Source organism: Ambystoma mexicanum, chromosome 2p, assembly GCF_040938575.1.
Source record: "Ambystoma mexicanum isolate Mex_15411 chromosome 2p, UKY_AmexF1_1, whole genome shotgun sequence".
In the NCBI taxonomy this organism is placed as follows: domain Eukaryota; kingdom Metazoa; phylum Chordata; class Amphibia; order Caudata; family Ambystomatidae; genus Ambystoma; species Ambystoma mexicanum.
The window spans coordinates 1,184,046,880-1,184,064,966 of record NC_090923.1 but is presented as its reverse complement, the minus strand read 5'-3'; the positions used below and the strand labels follow the sequence as shown (position 1 = coordinate 1,184,064,966).

Below are 18,087 nucleotides of genomic sequence, written 5' to 3'. Positions count from 1 at the left end.
TTGCTGATTCCACATCCCTCCAGAATACAATCCCAGTTCCTCAAGCAGCACCAATCATCAAGCTCTATTCTGCGTAGGCATTTCAAATCAGAGCTTCTCGCTACCCAAGGACCAGTTCTTGAGCGAAGCCATGCCAGTACTTTGTTTCGTAGGTTCTCTGTCAAGCGGGTTTAGCACATTAGTGATTATAAAGTTCCTATGATCCATAACCAGGTCTCTTATGGAGTCATCCTTAGAGATTGTCATGCGAGACGTTCTGAGTCGCAGACTGCGAAGATTAGCCGGTTTGGGTCTGATATCCATGGATCCAGGAGTGCCACCTGGAAATGTCTCAGCCTTGCCGGCAGCAGTACAAGAAACAAGATTAGAGTTCTGCGAGCCCTCACTTCTTATCATGGGGAATGAAGATGATATAACTTTCAGTGGAGATGTGGCTACAAAATTCAAACGGCTGACATATCCAATATGGTAGTTTGTGAATTGAATGATTATCCACTTTCCTGCCTAGAAGGTCAGTTTGACAAGAACTATTTACCTTATCAGTAACCGGGTGTACCACTGATAATCCTTGAGGGTCTGTTTGACAGCATTTTTCTGATTTGAATAAAGACATTTCTTAACCAAATGATGCATGTATTCCAGCCTCGTGTCAAATCAAAGAAACTGTCACAATTGTTTAGATCATTAATGATTTTGGCCTTGGTAATCTTCCAATGCTCGGGGGCAGTGTTTTTCACACAATCCAATAATGACTGCAGTGTGTGATCAAAGCTCACTTTAGGTTTCTGTTCGCCTAAAGAATGTGTTGTAATAGGAGTTATAGAGGACAGTGTAGACCACAAATACTTGTCAACATTGATAACCCCAGAAAACAGTCAGTGGCCCTGTCGGGGGGTACCACAGGTGCTAGAGGGCATCTCAATTCTCTTAGCGCGGAGTCTTGGCCTCCTGCGCAAGCCTTATGTCAAAACCTCAGACATACGATCATTGTGGGAAATTGGGGGCATTACCCCCGGATTGGGAGTAATGGTATCATGCTCTAACCGAGTTGGAGCATGTATGGCCTTAACCGGAGAGTACAAAAACGTATGTGAGGTAGGGTTAGTCGCTGCAGATATTTTTACATGAAACAAACCACAGCCGTTTACAAGAGAAACAATACAGGAATATAACACTCTGTTATACACGGCGGAGGTACCTGCAGACCGGTTTCGGCAGACATATGTCGCAAGAGAGCGAGCCACGCTAGAAAGCCTGACCAGATCTGTACCAGATATTATGGAGCAGGCAGGTACCAGCACAGCCGCGCACCCAGCCACACACCCATTTGGTAGCAAAACGCTATGGCGTTAGCCTTCAGAGCTAGTTTCCACGGCGTATACGGCTGGTCAAAGCAGCATGGAACAGATTAGAGGAAGGGGCCCTCGAACAACCAGGACATGTCAAGCTCCACTGACACTGAACGTTACAGCCACTTCCGTCGTAGGAAATATTTTTGAGTGAATGGAGTAGGGTGGAGGAATTTTCTTTCTTTCCCTTGCAATGAATGAGCACTATATGTGCATGCTCAAAAACATTTCCACATCATTTTTACTTGTCCCTATACCTATTCTGTGATGAAATTAAAATGTACATTTTTGGAGTACACATTTTCAAACATGAATTTGTTGCTTATTTGATTCAGTTGTCAGTCAAAAGTTCTTAGCATTTTTCTTCGTCTTTTTTCAAATGGCTTATGTACACATTGAAAATAATAAATACTTGGCACTGTGGTGAGTAAAGGTTGAAATCATGTGAAGGAGTAATTCCCTGTGGGAACAAGAACGAGTTTGCAAATTATAAAGTTTACCCCAGTTTCCTTTTTGGGGCTAAGTGGGGTTTCCCTATTGCAATGGAATCACAAGAGCCATTGCCATCCTGGAGTGAAGAGATAATACATTTCGAGGTATTCGCTATATAAGAGGCCACTACAACTGATCTCAGTTCCGGTTCCTAAGATGTGAAACAAGCTCCCAAGGCGCCCTCGGCAGCTGGGTCCCTTCTCCTCATCAAGTAACTTTCTTTTGCATTACTTGGGCGAGACCAGCAACTGGAGGAAATACAGTTGGAGCAAGGACGTTATACATGTCTAGTCTCACTCACTCAATATTCAAATCATTTTAGGAGCAAAGCTATCGTATTGCAAACCACTGATGAATGAAGCTTTTCTGCATACACTGCCAACCCAATCTTTTCTATGCACCCCTGCTTTTGGTATATAAATATAGGATACAATACACCTACATTATATGAATATTGGAAGCCACTGACGAGTTCCACGACCACATTTATAAGGTTACAGATCAATATCCTTTGAACGTACAGTACGGTAGGCAGTATTTTGTTCCTTATAATAAATACATGGCCACACACTGTCATCCCCTTTAATCCCAGGCCTCTTGTGTAATCTAATGAAAGAGATCCACTCATGCTGATCCAGGTAATCAATGAAGAATCGTTTACGATTTAAAAGAAATCGTATATGCAGTTTATAATGGTATCAGGTAATAATATCCCTATATAAACGGTCGCCTTATGTAATGTCGCCGGGAAAAGGTTGTGGTGACACTATATAGGTGACCATATATATATTCGACAGGAGCAGCAGGGGTTGCGGGGGGTGTCCCCCGCTCCCCATGAAACATAAAAAAGGGTTTGGGGGTTGCAGGGGTGTCCCCTGCATGTTCCATGTAACAATGTCCCCACAAGAAACTGCAATTTTTCAGCTTTTTCTTTGCATGGCGATATTTGTGAGGGGACATTATTACATGGAGTCCTTATAATGTGTTGCAGAAAAATAGTTCAAGCAGTTTTATAAAATGCATCGAAAAACCATTTACACTTTGCCATTTAAAATAAGTAATAACCTGCAGACTCTTAGTCCAGCTGTGCACACAATAAACATTTGACCATAAATAGTTCCTTTCAAATTAGTGGCTGTAAAGTGTCACAGAAAACTATTTTACAAGCAAGCAATGTGAAACGCTTGTCATGCCTTTATTTAGGTGCTGCAGTGGCAGCTGGAATGCTGTTCCCTGCTGGCTCAAGCAGCAGGCATTGTTACATCACAACTGAAGAGTGATCATTGATTACATGTCAGTTGTGATGTCATTTTCATAGCAGTGGCAGCTTGAATGCTGTTCCCTGCTGGCTCATGCAGGAGTCATTGTTACATCACAACTGAAGAGTGATCATTGATTACATGTCAGTTGTGATGTCATTTTCATAGCATTGGCAGCTGGAATGCTGTTCCCTGCTGGCTCATGCAGGAGTCATTGTTACATCACAACTGAAGAGTGATCATTGATTACATGTCAGTTGTGATGTCATTTTCATAGCAGTGGCAGCTGGAATGCTGTTCCCTGCTGGCTCATGCAGGTGTCATTGTTACATCACAACTGAAGAGTGATCATTGATTACATGTCAGTTGTGGTGTCATTTTCATAGCAGTGGCAGCTGGAATGCTGTTCCTTGCTGGCTCATGCAGGAGTCATTGTTACATCACAACTGAAGAGTGATCATTGATTACATGTCAGTTGTGATGTCATTTTTATATTACAGGTCAGTTGGGATCTCACAGCCGTCCTGTAATAAGAACATTATTTCCAGGCTTTTATATAGATATTGCAGGCGGCATGTATTACATGGATCTCACAGCCGTCCTGTAATAAGAACATTATTTCCAGGCTTTTATATAGATATTGCAGGCGGCCATGTATTACGTGGAAATTAGGCATGTCGATGGCCAGAAATAAAAACCATGAAACGCGCCAATATTTAGCGGATCCTGCCCTGTGCATGAATCAATGCATGAGACCATGCTAGTAAGGAATACCAGGCTGTACATGTCCATCAGCCATCCCAGTGCCTTCAGTCATCTCCCCAAGATAAACTAGCCAACTAACATTCCAGTGGGAGATCCACACACATGCAAAGCTTTACACTAGGGATCCCGGCTCCAGCCAAACCTACTCTGGAAGAGACCGTCCACGAACGAGCAATAATCCGCCTGTTTCTCTCACCATATAGAGAGTGGCAACTGCCAACCATTGAACTCTAAAAGTCTTGCCACTGCTCAATTGTTTTGCAATCTGTAATTTCCAATGATACTGGTGTGCGCTGTATAGCTGGTAAATAATGTATTATGAAGAGGCACTGTTCAGCTGACAGCCCTTATCGCTGCTTGCTTTCGCTCTTCTGGCCCATGATCTGGAGGCTAGATCTCACAGGCTCTTTCACTCCATCCCCCGATCCCTTGTGCCTCTTCTTCTCATCCCTCTGTTGGCTCATATCTTCTGTCTCTTGCGCGCTTAGCTCCTGAGCTCCTGGAACAGAAGGCCTATGGTAAAGCTGTGGACGTCTGGGCGCTGGGCGTCATCTCTTACATTCTGTGAGTATCTCCCGCATCTTCTGTGAATGATGAGTGCATCCATATGATCTTGTATCTACAGAAGATTTTGATGGGTGCACCATGAGTTTCACCCTTCAGAAATGTGCCCTGTTGTTTGCATTGTGCCGTGGCGTGTAACCACCTATGCTTTTTTCACTCACGGTCTTGTTGCAGGCTTTGTGGGTATCCGCCGTTCTACGATGAGAATGATTCAGAACTCTTCAACCAGATCCTGAAGGCAGAATATGAATTTGACTCCCCGTATTGGGACGACATCTCGGAGTCGGGTATGTTCCATTGCATAATGGGTCTGGCTTCCATGTTCCTAGGTGTTATATGCCAAGGAAACAAGGTTCAACTCAAGAGTCAGGCTTGAGTTTTGTACTGAAGGATTCCAACACATTGTCGTTTACTGGAAATGTTTACAGCAAATGCAATTGTGGTCTATCGGTTACATAGGAAGCAATTAACGCATAAAGAAGGATCTATGATATGATCACAAGGATTTATTTTCGGCAAGAAAAACTCATCAACATTTTTTATTTGCCTATTATATAGTCCCTATTCCCCACACGCCCTACTCTTTATAACCCCTTACCCCACCCATATTTTTCGATTCGTTTTCTCCTAAAAAGTCTGTCGATCTAACAATGTCGTACGATAAAAGGTTCCACGTGATAATGCCCCCACAATAAGGCGTGTGGCAAAAAAGTCACTGCAAAAAGGCTGTGGTTTGCTTTGACATTATCACTGTGAACTTGTGAGGGGCACCCCCGCAACCTCTGTTATAAAAAATTAGGTTTCCAACGCGAGCGGGGGACAACCCTGCTCCCCCACACAAATGGTCAACATACATAATGTTGCCATGGGCTTTTCCCGGCGTTTATATATGTATGGCGACCATTTGTGTGGGGGTAATATTACCAGATGCCCCCTGAAGATGTTTGTAAATGCTAAGGAAACAGTATTTGCACTGCCTCCTCATATCTCTGGTGATGTGGAGATGCACTGTCAGTGAGAAAAGAGATGAAGGTGGGGAGGGGGGAAGAAATCCTGGCATTTCTTTTTTTGTCCAGGTTTTTTATGTGTCCCTCATGCCTACGTTACCAACCCCTGTGCGGCTAGTACATGGGGACAGCCCAGCTGTGGAAGAACATAGCTGAGGTGGCCGTACAGAACAATGGGGTTGTCGGTTTTTGTGTGTGGTATTAAATAGCACAACCATATCTCCGGATCAATGGAGCACTCCACAATGAAAAGTAAGGGTTACAACATGGTGTCTTTCCAAGGTGTAGGGGGGTGGGTCGGCCAGCCGGGTCTGTTGCGTAGGCCATTCGATGGTTCTCATGAGATGAGAGCAAAGTATTTGTGATGTCTCCGATGCATTCTTTAAATAGAAAAGTCTTTATCCCTTTCATGAATCTATTCTTGTTCTTAATTGTCACCCATTTACAAGAGCTCAAATGTTTGCCCAAACACAATTTACGTGAAAACTGTATCAGTGTAAACTCCGTCCCCGCCGCCGGAGCGGGACTGCTAAATGCTGGTTTGGGATTTGATCTGTATAGATATAGACAATGGCAGCCCTGCTAATTTGATCTCAGCTAAACCAAACCATCCCCAGTCTCTGTCACTCACGCACACACTCACTCACTTGCATGTGCCCGGGTCAAGGGAAGGACAGAACTACTTGCTACAGAGAGTCCTGGGCACCGTCTGGAATGCATCCCTAGGGAATAAATAGCTTTGGCCTTGCACCACAGCCAGTAGTTAGATTCAAGGAGATGCTTCCAATTCCACGCTTCGAACACAATGAAACTCATCCAAGTGTGGCAAGGCTGCACAATCCACGCACAGGCGCCCAATGTCACACACATAGAACACAAACCTAAACCTTCCAGGATGTGGATTGGTGCAACTGGATCCAGTGCGATGGCACTAGGCTGGCTTTACTTTTGAATAGATCAGAGGTTTGCAGCGTTTGGTGTACCAGCGATACACTACCATTTCCCCAGGGTTATCCTGATCATTTCAGCATTAGGACACGCCTCTTTGTTCTTGTGGCCTCCTATTGGCTCTAGGCAAAGATGTGAATAGTAGGCTTGGGTGCTGGCAGCCGCGCAGTGCAGACTCAAGCGCTGGCACAGGTCTAGTGCCTGCAAAGGCAAGCCAGAAGAAAGGGCTGTTTTCACTACTAAGGAATGAAATGTATCTTATATAAAGTGCACGTTCGCCCAGAGGTATCTTGGCGCTTGGCGCTGCACTCGCAGAAAGAGATCCACAGTTTAATTTACAACCTAGAATAACAAGGTTTTAAGGGAGTCGGAAATTGCTTGCAAGGGTGAGGTAGAGCATTCCAGGCCTTAGCAGCTGCCACTGAAAAGACGCGGCCCCCCCATGCGGGATAGTCTAAGCCGTGGCACCGAGACCGGTAAGGCTGACTGAGAACGGGGGGCACCAAAAGGGGCATACCGAGGGAATTTAGCTTGAAGATATTCCACCCCCACTTCGTAGAAGACGCGATGAACAATGCCTACCCATTTAAAGAGGATCCACTTCTCAATTGGGAACCAATGAAGCTGTCTAAGTCATGGATGATCAACCCACCACCTGACCAGCAAAGAACCCCTTTTAAATCCCTTTTTTAATCACAAACCTGGCGATGTACGCCTGAAATAATCCACGTGGGAGGGTAAAGGGGATAGGGTCACATGTACAAAAGTAGGTCCGGCAGTTATTAGAATGCAACCAAGCTGAAATATTTGACACGTGAAATGTTTATGTTGAAGGCATACCAGTATATTATCTGAATCTATTTCTTGTTGCCGTAGCAATTGATTTAATAGTTACGTTCCAGATGCTTTTATGAATACACTCTTAACTCTTCCATTTTGATAGAAGTTTTAAACGAGCTTAGGTTGCAAGCCAGCGCTGTGCAATGTTTAGTTACTTGATGAAGCATGCACAGTACTCTGGCTGGCTGCCTACCTTGGAATTGACCTCTTATCGGTCACACAATGTAAGGTCTGTGTCCTGCTAAGACGGAATAAGATGCTAGTGGAGTAAGAGATGCGTCTGGAATAAGAGCTTTGTTGGCAGCGACAATAAGAGCCCAGCTGGAATCCACTGGGCGAGGTAAAGGTCTTACCTGCTCGAAGAACTAAAGGGGAGTTGTGTCTGTCTGTTTGCAGCCAAAGATTTCATCCGGCACCTACTTGAGCGGGACCCGGAGAAGAGACTGACGTGTGAGCAGGCTCTGCAGCATCCTTGGTGAGTTTACTCTGCTCTTCTATGCGGGCCCAAGATGGCCTCTCTGGACACACTGTATTGGCCATTGAGGCAGGAATTCAAGATTGATTAACCCAGAAAGCAGGTTGCTTGGATGTCAAAGATGTCAACAGTGTTTGCTCGGAATGTTGGACCAATTTGTTTGTTGTCTATAGTAATAGAACAGGCCTCTTCTGTGCTTCCTTCGGTCATTAGTCTCGGGAGGATAGCTCAGGGGCAACGTGCTTGCTTTGGAAGCAGGACAACACGGAGCACCACAGGTTCAATCCCCGGGTCTGTGCTTAGATACTTCTGGGTATTAAGCATGTTATAAATAACCTATCATATCATGGCAAGACTCCTTTCAAAATTTGGGTATATATTTTTATGAGTAGTCCAAAAAATGATGTCTGAGTGTGTAAAAATGTATTTCAGAGTGTGTATGAGTTGCTCTAAGGATAATAGAGTGTGTCTGAATATATTTATTTATTTGTTGGATATGTGTAAGGCAGAGTGTTTATGGGTGACTACAAATCTTTGGAGAGTGTCTGAATCTGTAGTAGTTTATTACATTGTGTACATGTACATGAGAGGCTCCAGGAATTTCTAGAGTGTGCCTGATTGTGACAGCTTATATCAGCGTGTGTTTGAGTGGCTGTTAGAATGTCTAAATTGTGTCTGAATTTGCAAGAGTTGTTTCCGCATCTACGTGATTACTGCGAGAAAAAAATACCTACTACAAAAATGCCAATTTTATTTTTCTCGATTCGAGCAGTTATATGCTGGGGGAGACCCCTCATTACCCCCATACCCATGTACACAATTAATTACCCATACCTATCCTACATATAATTGCTTCGAAAACCGAAAAAAAAACCAAAAAAACCCAAGGCATGTTTGCACTCACAGTAAACGAGTGAATGATTCCACACTGTGTACGAGTACCGCTTCGAATGTCTGAGTGTGTAGCAGTTTATTCCAGAGTGTGGCTTAAGCATCTAAAAGCGTATATGGGTGTATAACAATTTATTTAAGACTGTGCACGAGTGACTAAGTATATCTAGAGGGTGTCTGAAGGTGTACTGGTATATTTCGGAGAATGAGTACTTTGAAAGACTGAGAGTGTGTTAGAGCGTCTTTTTCTATGTAAGAATGACCAATATACGTCTGACTGTCAACTAGTTTACCTGTTCCTTTACAATAGTATATTTAAGAATGCCCGGGATTATGAATGCCCAGGAATCTGAATGCCCGGGATTCTGTCTGGATGTAAAACAGTTTATAGAGGACTTTGTGACCTCCACTGCGCAAAACATATATATTTAGCGTGACTAATTATGAGTGTGTATATGATGATAAATCCCCCTTCACTCTGCCAGGTTCACGGCTAAAGACATCTGTGAATTGTTCTAAGAGGTCTTGGATGTTTTGTTGTTAGGACGGTGGAAGGTCTGACAGTACTAAGTTGAACCCGTCTGTCTCTTCTGACAAGAGGCTGGCCATTACCGCAGAGGAAGATTCCACTTGGTCCACTTTCCACTCCTGTAAGAGTTTAAAGTGGTATATCTGAGTCTTAAGTCTTCTATCAGGTTGGGAAATGCAAAAGTTACAGGGGGCCAGTCTGATCTTATACCTCATAAGGTCAGGACGGCATTTTATGTTGAGAAGTAGGGAGTAGCACTAGGACCATCTGTCCAATAGAAAAAGATTGAGTGACAGCCTTTTTGGCATATTGGTATATGGGCTTTATGGTGTTCTTGGGTCTTAGCCAGTTGAGAATGGACTATATCTCTTACCACAGCCATATGCTCTTTAATCCGCTGTGCAGTTTGGGATAATGGTAAGATATCCTCCTCCCTTTCTTCCCAGGTTTCCCTTAACATGTCTAACACATCCCTGGGGTCATGCCAATAAAGGAGTTCAAAAGGTGAAAACTACAGGGAAGCTTGGGGAGCTTTTCTGATGGTGAATATGGTTCAAGGGATCATCATGTCCCAGATCCTTACATCAGCTTCTACTAACTTGTTAAGAATGCTTTTAAGTGTCTTATTAAAACGCTCAACCTGACAGTCTCTCTGCGGATGATATACAGAGGTTCTCACATCTTTGATTTAAAGGATTTGTTCAACCTCAACCGTGATTTTGCTCATGAAAGTTGTTCCCTGGCCCATTAGTATTTCCTTTAGGAAACCCACCTGTGACAAAAAGGGGATAAAGTGTGTTAGAATTAGATGCAAGTTGTTGCTGAACATAGGAAAGGGCCTAGGGTACTGTGTAGCATAGTGAAGTATAACTAGGATATACTTGTTCCTGAGGTTTGATGATTCTAATGGTCCCACAATAACCATCTCAATTTGTGAGAAGGGGACGTCTATGATTGGCAGGGATTGTAAAGGTGCTTGAGGAGGGTTATATGGGGTGGTCTTTTGACATAGAGAGAATGTTGTGATGACTATTTTGCCGTCAGCATATACCCTCGGCCAATAGAATCGGCTCACAACTTGTCCCAGGGTTTTTGCGGTTCCCAAATATCCTGAAGTGAGGTGGGCATGACCTATTTCTAAAACAGCCATCTGATGGCTTCTTGTGACTACTATCTGAGTTTGAGGGGATCCCTTTTTTGAGAAAAAGAATCGACCATCTTTCTTTCAGCCTTCTTCCTCAGAAATGGTCTTTAGGAAAGCTTCAGCCAAAACAAGGTCATTGTGTTGTGTGAATGCTAAATGAGGGATTATCTCAGGTTCCCCCTTGTCAGTATTAGGCTTTGGTATGTCTAGGTTTGGGTCTTGGTCAGCCTTCCCAAAACCCCTTTTCACTCTCCCCATTGTATCCTGGTCATGTACTTCTAGGATCTTGGGGAGTGGAGGATTCTCTCAAATTCCTTGAGCAATGTTCGCCCCGGTCTTGACAAGATAAGCAGGTTTGCCGTTGTTCTGGATTAAGATCTTAATGTCTCCTTTATAGTCTGGGTACACCACCCCAGCCATTACGTCCAGTCCGTGTTTCCAGGCAAAACCTGACTTGCACACCAATCGGATGTACGTACCTTTAGGGTTGCTAAAACCAGGTCAGTGGGTCTGAGTTGTCGCTCTGCAGGTTCTATAGTTATATTGCGGCTGCTGGAGAGGTCAAGACCTATAGACTCCCTAGTAGCAATACATGGGTTAGATGCTCTGTCACTTAGTTTTGAAAACGTTAGGGCCCCCCGTTTGCGTCAACCAGGTCAGATCCCACTTCTGACACCAAATGTAAGGGTGCAGAAGGAGGAGAATGACACACAGGTGGCATAGTGGTTGATATAGTCTTGTATTCACCAAGAAAAATAAAGAGAAACCAAGCTTTCCATATCTTTATGATGGGATTCCCTACCTCAAATAAAGTGGTTATGTGTCTGTCAGAATATCCTTGTAAATTAAAGAGTTCACCGTCATGTGTCAAAATCTCTAATTCTGTCCCTTCCCCTGGATCACAATATTCTGTGGCTTGATCCTTTTTTCAGATTCAACTGCCAGGAGAATGACTCCCGTCTTCTAGCCTCTGGCTTTCACTGTTTCTCACACTAAACCACGGGGAAAGACTCCCTTTCCCTGGCCTCTTGGTTAGATTGTTCTTTTTCTTAAATGCCAAGATAATGAATCTGTTCTCTTGACTGTGGTTTTGGTTTAACCTGGGGGACTACCTCCCTTCCACAGGCTTCTTGACTTTTTCCTGTAGATGTAGGACTACCAGGAGAATGACTCCATTCTCCTGGTATCTTGGTTTCACAGTCACTTCACACTCAGTGGTACCCAGGGGGAATGACTCGCTTCCCCTTGTGCTCCTTGTTTCACCCTTTTTTTTGTTCTTTACCAACAGTTCATGTACAAGTATGATCCTTGACCCAGTTTTCCTCAGTATATCCCACTTCGCCTTCTGGCTTGCCAAGTATTGCCATGAGGAAGATAGTCGTTCTCTCTTGCCTTCTTTGTTTGTGGGTCCCAGCCCGTATTACTCTACTCAGCTCGTTGGACAGACCTGGTTCACAATCCTGCCAGGTACTTTCACGAAGAAGATAACTCACTCTTAGTTCGTTGGACAGACTTGGTTCACTAACTTGCTAAGTACTGTCAAAAAGGATATGATTTACAAAGTCCTTTTGACTCTCTCTCTCAAGTTGTGGTGTTATGTACTGTCCCCTCATTGAGAGTTACTCCCTTTTTTCAGTACCCATATTCTCAGGTTCGGCTTCTCTGACTTTCCCTTAGGTGGCAACACCCCTTTTGGTTCCCACCAGCCGGCCTGGTTCCTTCGATACCTTTTGGGAACATCTGGACGGGCTCCGCTCTGTCCTGGGACTCGTTCTTGGCCTTCGTGCTGCCTTTGCATACTTCTTCCTTCGGTTGGCAGCTCTGCAGCTGCTGGCTTCCTCCGGCATTCTCCCCCGCTCTGGACCATGCGGTCCCTCTGATTTCTTTGGTCTGGCTGTTCCTCCAGCAACTGGATAGGTCCTTCCACGTCAGACCCGGTAAAGACGCCTGCTTCCTGCCAACAGCGTCCCAGTCTGCAGCCCTTACTTCGTCCTGCGCCGAACCACCGCTCGGTTCTTGGTTCCTCCAGGGATGGATTGACCAACTCCCTAGTCAATCTTCTGTTTTTATGTTGGTGTTGATAGTGGCCCTTTGTGGAGAACTAGAATGCTTACACCTACTTGGGTAGTGATCTTCATAGTTCTGCACCTCCTCCTCATCCCAGTCTTTATCATTCAAGTATTACTTGGGTAGTCTGGGCTCTTCTTTGTCTCAGTGGATCTTATGTCACTGGCCCTACACAAGTATATGGGATGATTGGGTATATTACTGGGGTGTATCGTAGGTGTAGGTTCAGGAGGGGGTGATTGGGAGGGGGCTATACTGTGTTCTCTCTAGATGTCTGTCCCTATCTCCAGTGGGAGAGTCCCTCCCCATTTGATCCTTCCGCTGTCCAGCACCCCCAGGGGGACTATTTGGTAGTGGCCTTAGCTCCCTGGCCTCATGGGAAGGGGCTGCCCCTTGGGGAGAATTGACGACATCTAGGGATTTGTCACAACTAATATGCAAAACCATGAAAATATCATCTTGAAACGTGTGATGTTCTAGCTTGCTATAGTACACCTCCTAGTACAGACTGCACATTAGCATGTTTTGTCACAAATACCCTCTTTCTTTGCAGGGTTTCTTTAGAAACCCTGGTTGATCAGGACCAATTCTCATGGAGTGACAGCAGTCTTATTCAAGGAGCTATGTAGAGTTCTGTGTTTCAGCAGATACACAGCAAATACAGCATCTCAGGTCAGTTCCAATGGGCTGTTGCTTTATATTAGATCCTCCTTTGCTAGCATGACTGTGTCTCCATAATCTAGACACATATGCTCAGCAATTCTTCCAAATCATCCCCATTAGGACTGGCAAGTGAATCCCTAGACATGGCACTTGCGACTCACTGTGGGTGAGCATTAGTAAGCTGGGGCGTCGGGCCAGATGCAACTTTGTTCTCTTCTGCACAGTCTCACCTCACCATGAGGGCACTTAGTCCTCTGGTCAGTGCGAGGCAAGGATGGCAACTCTATGCCAGAGATAGACCCCATTGTCATCAGTCTCCAGGACAAAGATCATAGAACCCAAAATGAGTTTGAAGAAATAGGGGTAAGGAAAAGCAGGCCCATTCAATCTTTCACAGGTCCCAATGTGAGGTGTCCTTTGACTGTGAAACCAGAAGGATGAAGATAGAATTTTGTGCCACTTGGTTCTTTACCTGTGGAAAACCAGGCGGATGCTCTAGCATAGCTTTGTGCTCCTTTGACTTAGAGTGATGAACCTGGTGCTGACATAGTTCATTCCCAAGTGTATCGCTCATTAACGTTCCTGCTCTCAGCCCACAAGGAATGGAAGGCAGAAGATGGAGCTAGGATGTGACTAATTGACTAATGCTCCAGGTCCTGGATCTCAGTGCCTCTTGGCTATATGAGAACAATAGCTCCTGCCCTCCAACCCACATGTACTAGAATTGTGGTCTCTAACTTCAAAGGGTATTGTTGGACTCAGTCCAGGAAAGGTAGCAGGTGTGGGAAATCAACCACTTGGTTTTAGTGGCCTCCATTTGCACATGCCCAATATATGGCCATCCAATCCTTCACTAATGTATCGGGTGGGGATGGGGAATTGCACGTCTGGACTGGTTCCTTCTCTGTTACAATTCCGCCACCCACATATGTTCATTTGAATTAATCATTGTCAAGAAAGGGGAAGCATCTCCTACCTTGTGGCTCGAACAGCCGTGACACTTCTATTTATCACGCTTTAGGTGAAACAAGTCAAAGATCAGTGCCACAACTACCCAGCACCAGTATAGTAGCCTACTCTTTTTAGTGGGTTGACTAATTACAGCAGTCAGGGGCCTTCATGAATGTGGAATTAGATTGGATGGTCTCATATGCTAAATTCCAGACTAGTGGGAAACCATGGGCCTGAAATGTGCATTTAACCCAACACATGCCAACACAGTAGGTGGGAAATGTATGGTAGGCATATCTTCCACCAAGGTTAGGGAGGGATTCTGCATATAGAGCTGTCTCGATTATTGAAATATCTGCCAATGAGCAGTCCAGAATGAACTATGTCAGCAACAGGTTTCTACTTCTGCTCAGTTGTTACCTTAATTCAACTCTAAAAGACTTCAAAAGGTTCTTGGATGGATGCTCCCTAACCTAAAATGAAGGACCCACATTTCACGATCTATCATCTCTAAGACAAGAGAATTTAGGTGTTGGGCACCGGCCAATGGGCATTGCAGAGAAATGGGCCAAAATTCATCCAAGATAATAAGTCGATAAAGCGGTAAGCCGGAATGCATGAATGCGTGACCTAAATATATGGAACAGACTGGGATCCATGGAGTGAATAGGAATGCATGGAACGGTCTGGAGCACGCGACGTATATAGTATGATTTGGAATGCAGAGATTATCTGAAAGCGTATATAACCCATTTTATCCCACCACCACGCTTACTCTCTCCTTACATCACCACTCAACTAGAACACAGTGATACTATGACACCATTCGGTATAATTGTTCTCATACCAACACTCGCCGCTCACTCCACATCATTCTAAGTAATCACTGCTGGTAACACACCCCCCCGCCAGGCGTTCTCCTCAGGCCTAACGCAGCTACATCCGCTCTGGATAAATCCTGCCAGAACTAACACATACTCCTGACCTGTCAACCAGCACACCTACCGCTAGAATGCAGCTATTACACGGACACCGCACGAGCTGCACACATACCCGGTGCCCACACGCACCCTTTTGTCTCTCTCTACTCTCTCTACTGATATGAACTTCGGTTCCCAAGGGCGTTCAACCTACCAGCGCCTTCAGACCATACCAATGGTATATAAGGCGCTATATAAATGCAAAATAACAACAACAATAACAACAATAACCAGCAAAACCTCCCAGGGAGGCCGCTCAGCTCTCCTAGGTGACTCTGCTTTCTTATACAAGATGCCGGCCGTCGCCTACTGAAGCCAGATCTCAGGTATTGTGCCTTGCCCCAGATTATGGCACTCTTTTCCACTCTTCATTAAGCAAATAGAGATCTTTGCCTGATTCAAGAAAAATATTGAAAATGTCAATTTTAGTCTCATATTTTAGTAAGAATGCCAGGCCCTTCCAATGAGGATCTATTGGGATTTCCAGTGATTCGGCTTCATTACAAGGTTGCCGGTCCAGATACAACGGTACCGTAAGCTTACCGGTATCGTTCTATCCGGACCGGCAAACTCTGGGTAGTGCTGGCGGGTGCCCTTCATTCCACCAGGTCTGCCCAGGCAGAATGAAAGGCACCCGCAAGCACAGCAAGCATGTAGCACCCGTACAGTAATGAACCGTGCCGGTGCGACAGGCATCCCCATTCCCATTTGATCCCTATGGGGCTCAAATGGGAATGGGGATCTACAGGCTCCGGCACCCACCAAAAGGGCGATTACCGGGTCCGGCGAGCCTGATTACCCCGGTAATTGCCCATTCGCGGGTGCCAGACTTTCTTGCCGGTTTGTAGTGAGGCCCATTGTCTTTTGGACATCAGTTTAAGTAGAGACACAAAGCGTGGTACAGAAACCAACACATACAATAGCACAGTGTTCATTATTTAATCGGAATGCCAACTTTCGGGCCATTGCCATATTTCCTGAGGCACCTATGAGGAGGAAAAACAAAACAAAAATAACAAAACCTTTACATCTACATTTCACACACAGGTACTAAGTGGCAAAAAGAGTACCGTCCTCAAAGATCTGTAATACTAGACCATAGTGAGCATAGTGCAAGCTCTCACAGTTACGGTGTGTATGGTAGGCATGTCGTGTGGAAGGATGGAGCGGCCTGTGAAGTGTCCAGGTCAGGGATTCTGAAAGGCCACCTGAGGTCACCTGCCATTTGAGTGACCCAGCCTTATCAACCGTGTAGTGATCCAGGCTTGTTGGTCAATTTCTCGATTTCCCAGTGGTACCTCTCACCTTGCCCTAATGTTTAGGGTGTCACACTTCATGGACTCATTCTCAGCCCACCAATAAGACAACTGCCTCTGCTAAAATGTAAGGGGGCCCTTCCAGAAACCCTTCATGAACATCCCAAAACCTCCATGGACAATAGGGCCACCCTCCAGAAAGATGTGTCACCATCTTTTTCAGATCAGACACTCAACAATTGTACAGGTCTTTTATGATGCAGAGGGGGTTCAGGTGTGCGGATCTGCTAAGGCTGCTGGTTGAAGCAGCCGATCGTGATGTAACCTAATGCAGCCTTGACAAAGCACGGAGATCCGGGCAAAACACTGAGTGTGAGTGTTGCTTTATGTACTGTTTTTGGCCTATGAGCAAATAAAGGTACATTTTCCGATACCTGCACCACTGTCTCCGGGTCTACGACAAACAACGTGGGGTGGTGGTTGATCTTATTGGTAGTAGGTTGCGCATTAGGGATGCATATGGTTCGAAGAATTCCATGTTCCCTCTGAGAACATGGATTATGCACATGAAAAGGAGCCTGCTTTGGAGTCCTGCCTTTTGGTTCACACCCATTTAGAATGGGTGTCCACAACCCTTAGCTCCTCAGATGTGTTGGACTACAACTCTCCATAATCCTTGGCCAGCAAATGCAATGGTTAAGATAATGGGCTTCAAGTTCAAAATATCTGACGAATCACTGGTTGCCGACCTCTGAAAAATGACATTCAGACATGCAGATTTTAGGGAGCCCTCTTCCCCCCATTTCCTGGTATTTTGTACACAGAACTGTTGTGGTGTTGCATTTCTCCTGCCCTTGTTTCACCTCTTGTTGCTTTAACACCCACACCATGTCAAATTTGAGCACCTTGAGCTTTGACACATAATCTCTGTCCATCTGTAGGATATCTGGAGATACAGCTCTGGACAGGGACATCCACGGATCAGTCAGTGAACAAATCCAGAAGAACTTTGCACGGAGTCAGTGGAAGGTAAGTGTCGTGGGCTGTGTGTGGGTTTTCTGTAGCGGTGTGATATGATGACCTGCTCCTTTCATAATCAACACTGCCACGCATGGCATGTGTCTTATTCCTTATGCTCTCTTTCCTAAGGCCTTCTCTGATCCCGTTCCACCTCGCAGTCTTTTTTTCTCCATGATCCACTTCCGTCCCTATCAGAATTTTTCTTTCCTAACACCCTTTTCCCAGCCCGCACCCTTATGCGTGCCACATTTCCTCTCTTCGTCTACCCACTTTTTCCCCTCTTTCCTTCTCTCCTCCTTTTTCCTAGTTGTAGTGGCCTCAGCACATATGTCGCTTCTCCGCCTCCCCTGCTGGTTCCCTGACATCCTTGCTATTTCCCTCCCCATGCTTCTCATGCTTTACTCCTGGATTCCCCTTCTAGCACTGCATTGCCCACATCATTCACATCAACAGCACGGTGAGACTTCAGATGTTGGATTAAAGGAGACAATGGGCCTCATTACAAGCCCGGCAGTAGCGGTGCCGGTAAAACCCGCCGACTGTTGCAGGACCTGCAAATTATTCCGGCACCTGGCTTCCCAGAATTACCGGGGTATTCCAACCCCGGTGTTCTGGGAAGTCAGGCGTTGGAAAATGGTTTTCCCCATTCCCATTGAGTCCAATAGGACTCAATGGGAAGACAGTAGCACCAGCACCATTCATAATGGTGCCAGGGCCACCGTCACAGTCTGCGGGGGGGGGGCTGTTCCGCCGAGCAGGTGAGACCTGGCAGGCTGGAAAGCATCCGGCCCGCAAACTTGTACTCTACCGGTCTGGTAACAACGGTGCCGGCAAGCCTATGACAACCGTTGTAATGACCCCCAATGTTTTTTGCATTAACCCCAAAA

The 18,087-nt window shown here is 45.3% G+C and overlaps 1 protein-coding gene across 1 annotated transcript in view; it reads left to right on the top strand.

Annotated features, from left to right (window-relative positions):
* Positions 1 to 18,087, top strand: part of PNCK (pregnancy up-regulated nonubiquitous CaM kinase) — a 474,806-nt gene that overhangs the window by 438,881 nt on the left and 17,838 nt on the right. The window contains exons 7-10 of the mRNA XM_069645371.1: positions 4,354 to 4,429; positions 4,604 to 4,716; positions 7,621 to 7,699; positions 17,122 to 17,209. Coding sequence (XP_069501472.1) covers positions 4,354 to 4,429; positions 4,604 to 4,716; positions 7,621 to 7,699; positions 17,122 to 17,209 — 356 coding nt within the window. The remainder of the gene's footprint in view (positions 1 to 4,353; positions 4,430 to 4,603; positions 4,717 to 7,620; positions 7,700 to 17,121; positions 17,210 to 18,087) is intronic.